This window comes from Rhopilema esculentum, chromosome 12 (genome assembly GCF_057945365.1).
Source record: "Rhopilema esculentum isolate cy_ngs chromosome 12, ASM5794536v1, whole genome shotgun sequence".
Lineage (NCBI taxonomy): Eukaryota > Metazoa > Cnidaria > Scyphozoa > Rhizostomeae > Rhizostomatidae > Rhopilema > Rhopilema esculentum.
This window is the reverse complement of record NC_142826.1, coordinates 1,502,978-1,515,784: the sequence shown is the minus strand read 5'-3', so window position 1 is coordinate 1,515,784 and position 12,807 is coordinate 1,502,978. Positions and strand designations below refer to the sequence as shown.

Below are 12,807 nucleotides of genomic sequence, written 5' to 3'. Positions count from 1 at the left end.
TGATACATTTTTGTTTGAATGCCACGCTAATTCAAATAGTATTTTGTAGGAGAAGGTTTTTTCCTCTTCAGTTGCCTTGATTATTTTCTTTGTTCAAAAGGATCTTTCAGCAAACAGGGGCATCCTTTTTTAAAAAAGGAGTTCCTTTTGTCAAAAGAGGGCAGTTTTTTAATGTCTGGGAATTGTGAGAGCTATGACCCTTCATTTCTTAACTTCTGTCAATTCAGTGTGAACGGAGACTTCAGGACAGCATTCCTGCCTGCTAACCAAAAATCAGTGAGGCCAGTGATGATCTAGATCATAGTTGAATAAGGTTCTGTTTCTGTGAGAAAAATTATCAGGAAAATTATTCTACCATGAAGGCAATGGGCTGAAATTCTAAGCCTTTTTATTTATATTCTTACAAAATTGACAGGAACAAACAATTGATTACAAAATGATACCTTTTTCATTAACAAGCCAAAGATATTAAATGATTTTTCCAACTGCCTTTGAGTAGATAAAGTGGAAATTCACTCCGGAAAGAATACGATTATTTTCATAAAAAATTGGAGTTCTTAAACCCTTCAGATCTGATAACCAACAGACATTTCAGAATTGTTTTTCTTCTTCAAACTTTTGTGTTTTTCTGAATGCAGAACAGCTAAAATGCCAAAATAGTATATATAAATACTTTCTTCAGGTCCTTTAAACAGGTTTTTTAACCAAGAAATGATAATTATAACTGGGAATTAAAATATTCTTCAAACAGATTCCAAGAAAATCATTCCACTTAACAGGGAAGTTGATTGAATTAGTAAAGTAGGCTTTCAAACAAATTTTATTCACAAAATGATTGATAACATATCATGCAACATTGTCATCATAATGAGAAGTTAAAACTGAACATTGAGATAGGAATTGCAATTGTATCTATATCAAGAGAAAAATTATACAAAATCAGGTAGAAAGCAGCAAGATTTTCGTGAAGATAAATCTAGAGCCCTGAGGTAAAGGGCTTTTATTCTATCCATATGTTGGAATACACGAAGAAAAGTGCATCATATGCAAATGCGCATTTGGATAAATTTTGGGGGAAAATAATTCATAGAGCTTCACAGCATTTAATCAAAACTATTGTATGCCATAAGTGTACCATAAAAATCAGAGTTTTAGTTTCGCTCTTCTCATGAAACCCTTTATTTACTAACATAAAAGTTGTGTATATCATATGTACATTAAAATTGCAAATGTGCATATGATAAAAAATTTTGAAATCAAATGGACCTTAGAACAAATGCTGTTTGTCTCACTAACAAAGAAGATCTCAAATGGGAAAGCCCCTATTGGATCAAAATACCACAAAAAGCACAAATAGATTAAATTTATGATTTTTGAAGAAATTGCTTCCGAATATCTCAGATAACTTCAGTCTTAGGTGATTAATCTACAATCAAAACAAATCTTTCAAACTAACTCTTGTCATATCAAATTATCTCAAAGATAAGAAAGTGCCTTTAAAGTTTCGCTTTTTTGCAATTTGTATCTCAAGTACAAATTATGTTTAATGGACAAATCTTATTCATTAGTCTCATTTACGTAATAAACATTAATGAATAACAAGTGCTATATACAAATTTCCAAACTGAAATCTTCCTATCCTCTACCAAAGATCAAATGGTAAATGCATCTTTGCTACACAGCATTCATAAAGGAAATTCAGCTCTGTTATCTTCTTCGACCAGCCTTGCTTAGTGCTTTCTCAGTTTTCTTTCCTGTTTTTGGATTTGAAAACCACTTGGCAAACACATCTGAAATCTCTGGTAACTCTCTTTGGTTTTGAAACATGTTCATGGATGACTGCATTTCCTTTTAAATAGAAACAAAGTTTATGTACAACACTTCAATTTATGAACTATTATTGAAACAAATTCTGATATCATGAATCATCACTTCTTTTAATAAAGTTAACTAAACTGACTGAATAAACTTTTTTGACATAAACACTAGAAATTGAATATCTAAAATTTTTGTTTACCTTCTGTGTCTCTGGATCTGCATTGGCTAGGAGTTTTGGCATGACAAACAAAAACAACAAAGGTAATACCATCATGATAACCTGAAAAGCAAAAGGATTCAAAAGGACTTCAAAATAATGTGACCAAATCTGATTATGATAATTGTAGTTTTACCATAAGATAAAAGTTCTTTGTTATTGTAATGGTGCTGAGAACTAATTTATGATAACATATGCTGGACAATCAATGACAAAATCTTCTCGTATAATCTTCTTACGACAAAAAAGGCATGTTTCCTTTGCAAATATAAGGGAAATAAATAAAAACGTTTCAGATATATCAATTTTATATGTTGTCTACCTCAAAGCATAATAATGTATCCTACATATTGTAATCAACACCCAACTAAAATATCTAGATTGATAGTGGCTAGCAGAAAAACAAGGGCACATATTAGTTGTGAAAGGAGAAAGCAGCAGGGGTATTTCAAAGAGGGTTGCTGCTTCTATCATCAGTCAAGAATAGCTCTAAAGAGTGCCAAGGCTCAAATTGCCACACCACATGGCAACTCTAAATAAGCCAAAGTAAAAGTATGCAAGTAACAGGTTACCATTGGGTTGAAAAGAACATCTGTGACCTTCCAAGTTTCTCGTATTTCAAAGAACGGAGCTTGTCCATCTGCATGAAATCTCAAAGGGTAGGGTACAACCTCCACAGCATTTGGCTGCACAAAATTTGCTTTCCTCGCTCGAATCCTTCCAGCTTTGTTTATGTCTACTCTTATCTTTGTAAAAACATAATTTGGTGACACAATTTCAACCAGATGTGAACCAGAAGGTGCAAAATTAACCACAAATGTTCCATCTGATTTGATGAATCCCATAAGTTCTCCATCATTTACTAAAACTTTGGTTTCTGATATCCAATCTGAAAATTATATTTAAAGCCTTAAATACTTAAGTTATACCAAAGTTATATACTTTAGGCCTTTAAACGTGAACATGAGAGTTTTTAGAAGAAAGCTAAATTACAAGAAGTGCTTGCAAATGGTTTTCTGCAAAAATAGTGAGAAAAGTTAGACAAGAAATTTGCATCATAGACTGTCAGCTGCTCCATGAGTGCATTTTTCATTGTGTAAAATATTTTTAAAGGCAAGAAGAAATTTACCAAGAATTGGCAAACTGAAGAAGTTTCAATGGAGAGAGACACAAGGTCTTTGCTCCACAAGAAGGAAATGCTCTCAGGTAATAAAAATTAATCATTGCCAGGAAATACATTGGCTCCATTCTCTCTTTTAGTGCTACTCAGTTTTAGAAGTAGACTGAGTTTCCCTGTTATGCGAATGCATGAAAATTTGAAAAATTAAATTTGTTTGGGCATCTACAAAAAATATTCAAGGTCTTTTTAGTCTGCGGTAATTTTGACCGTACAACTTTCTTGCATAATTTGGCTGTTATTTACAGGAATATCGTAAGAATCCTATGTTTTCATTGTTTTGATTCAAAATTGAAATCACTTTTTCAACTTTAAACCACTCATCAGGGATGTAGGCCTTAGATTATTTTAAAAAGACTGACCATATATGTACATGTTTTTGTTGCAAAACCGAATCCAACGCAACGCCATAATTCTTCCACGAAGGCGTCCCAATACTTTTTTAACTAAGTGTAGGCCTACAAAAAAGCATTCTGATTATCTCTGATTTACAAACCTCCTTTCAATTTGTTATCGTGAACCGAAACCTTCCCTTCGATCTTGAATGTTTGCTGTGTTGTTTGCGTATTTGATGAATCATCATCTGCTTCGTATGAAACTGAGGATAAACAACATTTTACCAGACAAATTAACAAAACAGCTACCTTAATTTTCGACGCCATGACACTCATTGATCGTCGACCAAAGTGAGGTTTCATCAAAGTGAGGCATGGCTTTCTGAAAAATGACTGGGTCGAGGTTTTCATTGTTTTCGGAGGCCAATCAAAGTCCTGGCGGCAATTAGACTTTCTCTCAAAAAAGAGCGGGAAACAGCATTTTGTAAATATTGGAAAGGCCACGGTAGCAAAGTGCCAGATGGACTCCATTGAAATACTTGCGGCAAAAAGTCGATAAAAGGTAGGAAATAAGGAGCATCGCAACGCACCGAGAACAAACAACAACGAGCATAATTGAATTAAAGATAGATAATATTGCACCCTGGTACACGGGACAAACCAGTGTGATTAACATGAAGAAAAACCAGGCTTTCTAACACATGGAGACTTTGAGGTAAGACGTGTATTTCCCATCACCATTTTTTTGCCTTTTCTCGACTGAAAGCGTACTTGTTATTATGGCAACCTGAGAAAAAAGAAAATGTGATTTGCGACTTTTAAAAACCTATTCATGCAATAAAGCTCGATTATGCAGGGCCCGCGCCGCGAATTTTAAAGTCGGGGGCCAAGGTTAAAAATGTAGCAGACCAAGGCTTCTTACCCCTTTAATTGCAGTTTTAAAACTACTTGCTTCGCAAAAAAGTGGGGGGGGGCATGGCCACCCCGGCCCTCCAGTGGCGTGGGCCCTGCTATGGGACTTTGACATTTTGAGCACGGACCTATCTCAGAAAAACTGAGCGCACGGAGGAAATTTATACACACAAGAAGTCAATGAGACTCAAAATTGAATTAGGTTATTGTCATTTTTAATGATTTTTAATCAATCTCACTTCAAATCAAAATTTCACTTCATTGAATTTTGAATTAATAAAGGATATTGTTAATTTTCATGTTTGATTGACTCATGACTAACAACTCATAGACTAGTCAAACAGCCAATTGCATATAAAAATTCGAAATATTATGATGTATTTAGATTTTTTTTATTTGAAAATGTTTGGCGCCCTTTTGGTCGTGCTTTATTTCTTGTACCCCTGTGCCAAGAAGAACTTGCTGCCGCGAAAAATGGAGGCCAGCGAAAGCATTGCAGAAATTCTTAGATACTGCAGTGGGCTATGCGCGGAACGGCAGACAGAGCGCAAGGTTTTCATTTATCATTTTTGAAAAGCATGATGTTTTTTTGGTGTAAACACTGCACTTTAGATAGTTCTTGTTTGGTTTTTAGCAAGTCTGATTTTAGGCCATCATATTTTTATTTATATTTTATACACGACCCACGTGCTGCATATTATTTTCCGGAAGCAGCACATCATTTAGATAACATGCCGAAGAGATTTGTTTTTTTAGATGAAATGTTTTGCAAACGTCTTTCACCCTACAAAATCTAGTTCTTTCTACGTCTTGTCTTTGTCTGCTTGCCTTTTCCACCACCCTGTCTATATTTGTATTTTTGTCCACCACCGAAGCATCCTTGTTTTTAATTTTCAAGCGAAAGTTCTATCGTCGTTTTTTTCTTGTTACACAGAAAACTCGTGAGCAATGCCACAATGTAATTCTTATTTTTCACCTATTTCTAATGGCATGGAATTTCATTGTTATTTTCTTTGCCACAGTCATTTGCAGGAAAGTTGTTAACTCGATTAAAAGACCCCTGTGTTCAAAAGACCATTGACGCAGCTTCAGCGTCGAAAGGAAAAAAGAAACTTTCATGGGGAATAATTTCTCAGGCTGTATTTAACTATGTGTTCAAGGAAGCAGACATTTTGAAAGCATCATCAAAATTAACAGAAGATACAATAAAAAGAAAGGCAAAGGTACTGTGCTGATTTTTTTAATTGATGTACTTTTTGATGGGAAAATGCAATTTTATTCCGTTTCATTTTAAAATTCTTCATGATACATTTTAATAGAACTAACTGCAAAATTATCAAATGAATAAAATACACATTTTGGCTACTGCAAAATTGTAACATGGGAAATTTATTCAAGAGGAACTCTCTCTAAATATATGAACAAATGGATGCCAGAGCCCTCCTATGAAAATGTGGCAAATGTGATGGTCTAAAATATTTAGTGGAAAAACAAAGTGCAACAGTCATGAGAAAACACCATTCATCAAGTTGTTTTCTATTATTAGCTTACAATTACACAAGTACATACAAGAATTCCCAAACTATTGGAGATAAATATTAATATACCTTTTAAATACAAACATGGAAGGCTATTTTAATTGGTGAATCATTTGCAGTTTTCCTTCCATACTGTATAGAGTTTAAACAATATTGAAGATTATTTCTGATTTGCTAGACTGACCTCCCAAAATGAAGTGATATGTCTCCACTGAGGTTCATTTCGTTACATTTTGTTTTATTTTTTCAGATCTACTCTGCTTTTGTCATCCTTGTCTATTCTTTTCTGGTTTCAGCATTCTCCTTTTGATTGTTTCAAGTATATAGTTCTAATTTCTTCTTAGTTATCTCCACCAGCTTTTTTTTGCCAGAGATTCTCCCCAACATTACAAAACAGTACTCAAACACTTCTACTTTTTTTAGGATCTACCATTCACAGTTCAGTGTTTTTCTCTTTAAGCAACATCAGCTAACATTTTCAAACTTGATTTTGTAAAGAAGGTCTGCTTTACTATTTCAGCAATTCATAAAACTTGATGGAAACTTAAATCTTTTTAGGACATCAGTGAAACCTTCAGAGCTTTCATCCAGTCAGCTGAAAAGAGTAAGTCTTTTAACCTTGTTAATGTTAAAGTATGTAGTATGTAGAAGTTGAGCTTTTTGCTTTGAAGATTCTATTTGAAAATTACATTATCAAGGTTGCCAGATACTCTAAAAGGCTTTGTCGAAACATTCCTGGTGGATTACCAGAACCTTCCGTTTTTTTAACTTTGTTGCACCATTTTCGGTGGATTACTAGAACCTTCCATTTTTTTATTTATTGAATTATTTATTTACAGGGTGCAAATAATCAGCAGAGTAATATTTTACATGCAGTTGATTTTTGCAGGAGGCCCTTCTCTCAAATCTGGAGATGTCTTTCGTCATATATACAAAATAATGTCAGATGAGAAAACTAAAGGCTGGTTTTGCAATGAGTACACAAATGTCCTTGTGAAAAACTTTCTGTCAGTAGAAAGCCATGTTTGTGAACTAACTGCCAAGGTCTGGCATGGTAGGTTTTTTATTTGGCAGTCCATTTCTGGTCTCATCTTTTTTCTTTCATTCTTAATTTTCCTAAATTCATCCTTATTATTTAGCTGTTGACTAATATTTTTAATGAGAAAACATTGTACTTAAGTCCATTTTTTTGAGACTTGCACAATGTACCATCTAACTTATTCATTTTAAAGATTCATTATTTTTAATTAATACAATGCAAGTTATTCATTGGACAATGAAATATAGATTTCTTTTTGCGAGCATTGTTATTTCATGTTATTTTTGCATGTTTATCTTTTCAAAATTATATTTATCTTTTCAGAATTATAAAACATTGACTATTATTGTCATTCACAGTGTACACGTGTTAAAACATTTTCTTTCTAAACTTTTAATGTTTTGTAATTTCTATCTTGAAGATCTGGTATACATTTATTGCAACTGTATACTGTCACCACCTCCAAGAGGAGATACAAGCTTGTTTGCACAAACTCTCAACCATCTGACACTGGTGGCCAGCAATTTGTCTCATATTCGTGGAAAGGACTTGTTTAAGTTCTTTTCTTGTGTCTTCAAAGATGTCAGGTAAAGAGCTTTCCCTTTTAAGAAGGTTTCTGCCTTTAAGTAAAATATTCTTTAATAAAACATAATTAGGGGTTTTTTTAGATCAAACCATTTTTTATACTAAAAAACTGACCTAAATACAGGTTTTAAAATTTTTTACTACTTCTTTGTCTTGCAAGTTCTGAAATTAAGACAGTGTTGAGTTTCAGCTGAAATTTTTAGCTATTAAATAATTAAGATATTTGGCTCCGATCGCTTATGTAAATCCTTATCACTAAGAAGTTATCATAGCTTTAGAAGGCACCAGCCACATAACTGGGGGAAGATTTGTACTTTAATATTTCTTCCAGGTTGCCACACAAAAAACGTTGGCAAATAATGGTAAGATGGTTCTCAGAATAATTGATCATATTATTTTTGGGCTGTCTGTGTGCCTATCGCAAAGAGGGCCAGAAACAAGACCCCAACCGTTCTTGAGTTGGTTGCAAAAAAGAAGCAATCATTATGGTCTTCTTCCACCAACTAGCAACACATTGTTCATGCAAAAGACGCAGACCATTCGATCATTAACTAATGAACAAAGAAAATAATTAGAAAGTTAACATACATATATAAATCTCAAAATACTAAGACATAAGTTTCGGTGTGGACTTGACATACTCCATTTCAATTTCTAAATTCTTCTCAGGTCCTCTAATTGCAATTTCTTTCTTGCAAGTACCATAGACTCTGCAATTACAAATGCTTATAGTCACACCAAATGTTCCTTTAAAACTTGTGACTGTAAATGGAGTATGACTTTAAACAGAGCTAGATTGAGGAATTTTTGCATATTTGGGTCTAAATTTTGTGTGACTGTATCTCGTGGTATGGCTATAACTCGAATCAACTGTACACAGAAATAGCTAAAATGTGCTCTCGTCCCAATTTTTTTCTATTTCAAAGTCGAAGAAAATAATAGAAAAGGCTATTCTTTCTTCATTTTGAGTTTTCATTGCTGTCTCTAATGAGTTGTTTGATTGCCAAGTAATAAAATACTTGTATTATTTTAGGTAATTAATTTGTTGTTGCAACTGTATTTAATCTCTTGACCTTATCTCTTTCCTAGGAATGACAGAAATGAGACCGTAGTTTTTTACCTCATCAACGCTTTGAACAACTTCAGCATGAACATTGCCTCAGACAGTCGTGGACAACTTTGCATTTTGGGCGAAGATTTGTTTCCTCTTTTGCTACCTCTCTGGACGAAATCATCGGCTCACGTTAAGGTCCACATCAGCATTATTTTGGTATCTTAAAAATAATTATTGTAAATGCTGTGGCTCAAACTGCAAATGAAAGCTTGAGGCAAACCTTTTCGTTTCAGCAAATGTCGTGTTTTGATTTGTACCAAAACCTTTGCTCATTGTGATATTTTTATCCAGCTGTAGGTATGATTTGAATTGGCAATGTGAAGTAAGTAGGGACGGGTTCACTTAGCAATGATTGGAGGGTGTTAGATAATCAATGGATGTTAATACCACACCCTTCAGGTGCCTTGAAAATGATGGGAACCCCCAATTTCAAAATCCAGTTTTCAACTTAAAGATAAAAGAGATAGGAACGTGAATAAAGTAATTTCTTCGAATAATTATACGGCTAGTTGGTTACTCATTAATCTTTTTTATTTGCAGGACAAACTGATAGATTTCTTTCGATTGCAAGTTGATATCCATCATCCCTTTGGTGTTCACCAGGAAGAAAATGGTGCCTGGTCTTCAAATGAAAAGTTATGGAAGGTGAACAGAATTCGGTTGCTCGTGTATGGAAAATATTTCATATAGGACTTTCGATTCTGTACCATATAAATTTTTGCAGATTTCAGTATTATTTGCCATTTTTTTAAACTGATTCTTATGTACAAGAACGAAGCACGATCATCGTTAACTTGTAGAATGTTGTGACAATTTCATGAAATGTTGTTGTAAAATGTCTTTTTTTCATTCACTATGTAGAAATGCTTGACAAAACTTTACGAAGCTATAAATGGGGAGTTTCATCAGCTAGCTGGCAAATTGCAATTATCTGGGTGAGAAATGTGGATTTTGTCAAACTTATTCTGGTATTGGCTTGCTTTACTTAACGCTTAATTTGAGACAAACTTCTCTTTCCATATTCTCTGATACTATGTAGAAACAGTCTTGAAGTTTGGTTGACGCTTTTTATCTGCCATGTCTCATCAAATATGTTTCTGATATATACTCTATGATTCTTTTTCTTCAGGTCAAAGGCAGGACTTGCTCAAAACAGCAATTTTGTTGAATTAGCAGTTGGCACTTTCCATCAGGTTTGATGTTTTAAGGGTGTCGCATTCTAAACTAAACATTTATTTCACAATTCTACATTCCCTACGCTTGAAATTTACCGTAAGAAAATTTTAGTACCTGCATGAAATGTCTTCAGGTTTCTGTGATTTCCAGGGGTATGCAAGGATTACATACAAGCTAAGACAGCTATTTTACTACATTTTGTAAATTCTAGATTCTTTTTATCTGATCTTCCCTTCGATGTTTTCCCACCATTTTAAACGTCAACTGTTATCTATAGAGTTAAGCTATCTTATAATACCTTTCTTTACCTGTCTGTTATTTTAAATTAAACTCAAGTTTTGTTGTTCGTTTTCAGATGTTTTATTTAACCAATAAGAATAACAAAAACAGTGATTCACTGGCAGCTGAAAATGGTATTGGTAAGATTAAATTCTTCGTCCTCTTATAAGCGAATGCCTCTAGACCATTTGTTATGAAGTATGATTTGATCAATCGATTTTTTTTAAAATGGCACGCAATAGCGGAAATATGGCTCGTTTTTACGTTAGCAAAAGTTTATTCGATTAAGTCGATTTTTGGTTTAGTCGATTTTTTAAAGTGAGAATTTTGAAGACGATTTCATGCCTTAAATATGCGTATTTTTAGAAGTTCCTAAATTTGAAACGTATTCAGCTATTCAGCTGTATTTTTCGTTTCATTTAAGAATCAAGTAGAAAGAGACGAAAAACAGAATCTGGTTGGCAATCTGTTATCGATGGGATTTCACTTGTCTCCTGTCCTACTGCATGTGTTGCCTGGTAGGTTCTAACTAACCTTTTTGAGCTTCTGCCACATAGTCCTTCTTCCCACATGATTTATTAATCAATCATTAACATTTCAAGAAACATTATCCTGAACTCTTTGAAATTCAAACCAGTGTCACACGCTTATTACGTTAAAATTAGTTCGATTTCTCCAGAAGAGAACAGCGTCTTCTCAATAAAGGTCCTATATTTTGGTTTTGATATTATTATTTTACCAGTTGGGTCCATAAATATTATTTGGCTAGCTAGCTTGCTTTATGAAGATACTCTCTTTTTCTGTTTGTTTTCGTAATTCTTTAGTCTTTATATCGACCGTTACTTTGATGTTTTTTCAAAACAGATTTTTTGTTAATTATAACCATCTCGTGCTAGGAATTGTGAGCATTGACAATTAGTGATCGCATTAAGTGGCACTAAATCAACCAAAGTTCTTTTTTTCCTAAACTGAAGTTCCATTAATTGCGATTCGAAGTGCAACCTCATTTTAGTTTGTAGTGTCAAATACTCTTTTTTAAATAAGCTTGATCTTTCTCTCCCAGGCTACAGTTTTTGGCTTCCTATGTTGGCCAGTATGCATCGAGTTTTCCAAGTTCAGAATACCTTCGATTTCTCAATGGTCTTTATCAAGCAATTGTCAACTGCAAAAGGCAAGAATTAACAATACCACCTTTTTTCTTGAGTTAACGATTACCTTGATTAAGCGGCCTATCCAGCTCATGTGCACACATTAATTGTCAACAGACGATCATGATGGCTCAATACACTTACGCGACAAAAGTATTAGGACGATGAATAACAAAATGGCGGCTCCAAAACTTACATTCTAACATTGATTGAACAAATCTTGCTGTTTTGGCGGGATTCTAGAAATGGTGTCAGCAAAAACGCGATTCCTAACAAATTCAATTTATTTCCTACCTTTTTATGATAGAAAAGTAGCAAAATATCAGGGAGAAATGGAAATTATCAATGTTTTAGTTTCAATGCCGAAAACACAAAAACGACCAGAAAGAGAACGAGAAGCAGTAAAATATTTGGGTCTAGCGAGTCATTTGTTTGCTGAAACTGAAATTGCAAGAAAATTTGCTTGCAGCAAGTCTACAACACATGTTATTTACAAGAACAATAAGTTAACAATGCGTACCAAAATTGAAAGAATGGTAGGCTAGGGTAGGCCGACTATTGGTTGGGCCTAATGGCATCTGCAAACTGGCGTTGTGTGCGAAGACAATCAATGCTGAATATTTTGTTCAATTATTTGTGGAAAGTCCCCAGGCAAGTACAGAAACAAGTAATGATTCTTTGCAAATACCATTTATTTTTGACCAGGACAATAAACCTAGTTATGCTGCAATTGTGACAAAAATTATAACATCGTGGTTTTTCAATAATCTCGTCAAAGCCTTGATGTAATTAAAAACAATTGGTTTTCATAAAAAAATTCAAGAAATGAAATTTTCAAGACCAAAAATAAACTCATTTGGAATTTTCTTGAGATTTCCTACTGTATCCGAAGATATTTCGTGGCAAAATTAATTCAGCGAGTTCCAGTGCAAATGGCGGCTGCCAGATTCTTGGAGGTCATCCGACAAAGATAAGATAAAGCAATTTGTACTTGTCTAAAAGTCTATTTTTTACAATTTATTAAATATGTCTTTATTTTTATAATTGGGTAAAATTGCAATTGAAAATCTCAACCAGCAATCTCGTTATGTTCCACCAGTTTTCTATGTTGTTTTTTGAGCAAAGGGTTAACCACATTTGCTTCGAGGCGATCGTCCAAATACTTTTGTCACGTAAGTGTAGATAATGCACTAAACCTATGTATAGTTTATAGAGTTCCATGTTTTGAATCCTGGCTCGGCCGTAGAATTGTTATTGTCTTTCTCTCAACTCAGCAGTAATTGGGTACCAGCACGGGGGGAAATTGTATTGCACATACGCTTAAAAATCACAGGATGCTAAGATTTTTCAAGTCAACATAAAGTCTGCCATAATGGATTTTCATCCTCCATTATTGTTGTCATGGATACCGCGTCCTATAGTAAATTCCTGCGTCGATAATACTTCAATGTTCATATTTTAATTTCGAA

The 12,807-nt window shown here is 33.9% G+C and overlaps 2 protein-coding genes across 3 annotated transcripts; one reads left to right on the top strand and one right to left on the bottom strand.

The window, feature by feature from the left end:
* Window positions 1–835: 835 nt before the first annotated feature.
* Window positions 836–3,958, bottom strand: LOC135681781 (ER membrane protein complex subunit 7 homolog). The gene is made up of 4 exons (XM_065196391.2): window positions 3,709–3,958; window positions 2,608–2,924; window positions 2,018–2,098; window positions 836–1,848 (listed from the first exon to the last, which is right to left on the bottom strand). Exons 1-4 carry the CDS (start codon window positions 3,956–3,958, stop codon window positions 1,708–1,710), a joined length of 789 nt encoding a protein of 262 aa, XP_065052463.2. The 3' UTR covers window positions 836–1,707.
* Window positions 3,959–4,915: 957 nt separating this feature from the next.
* Window positions 4,916–12,296, top strand: LOC135681385 (serine-protein kinase ATM). Of its 2 annotated transcripts, none has more exons than XM_065195835.2 (12): window positions 4,916–5,011; window positions 5,482–5,682; window positions 6,556–6,601; window positions 6,887–7,051; window positions 7,458–7,623; window positions 8,711–8,870; window positions 9,276–9,380; window positions 9,597–9,670; window positions 9,865–9,928; window positions 10,267–10,324; window positions 10,615–10,708; window positions 11,254–12,296. In XM_065195835.2, the coding sequence occupies exons 1-12, from the start codon at window positions 4,934–4,936 to the stop codon at window positions 11,396–11,398; spliced, it is 1,356 nt and encodes a 451-aa protein (XP_065051907.2). In that variant the 5' UTR covers window positions 4,916–4,933; the 3' UTR covers window positions 11,399–12,296. The 2 variants fall into 2 exon arrangements, with proteins under 2 accessions (XP_065051907.2, XP_088967862.1); XM_089111736.1 differs by having other exon boundaries at window positions 10,267–10,330.
* The last annotated feature ends 511 nt before the right edge of the window (window positions 12,297–12,807 follow it).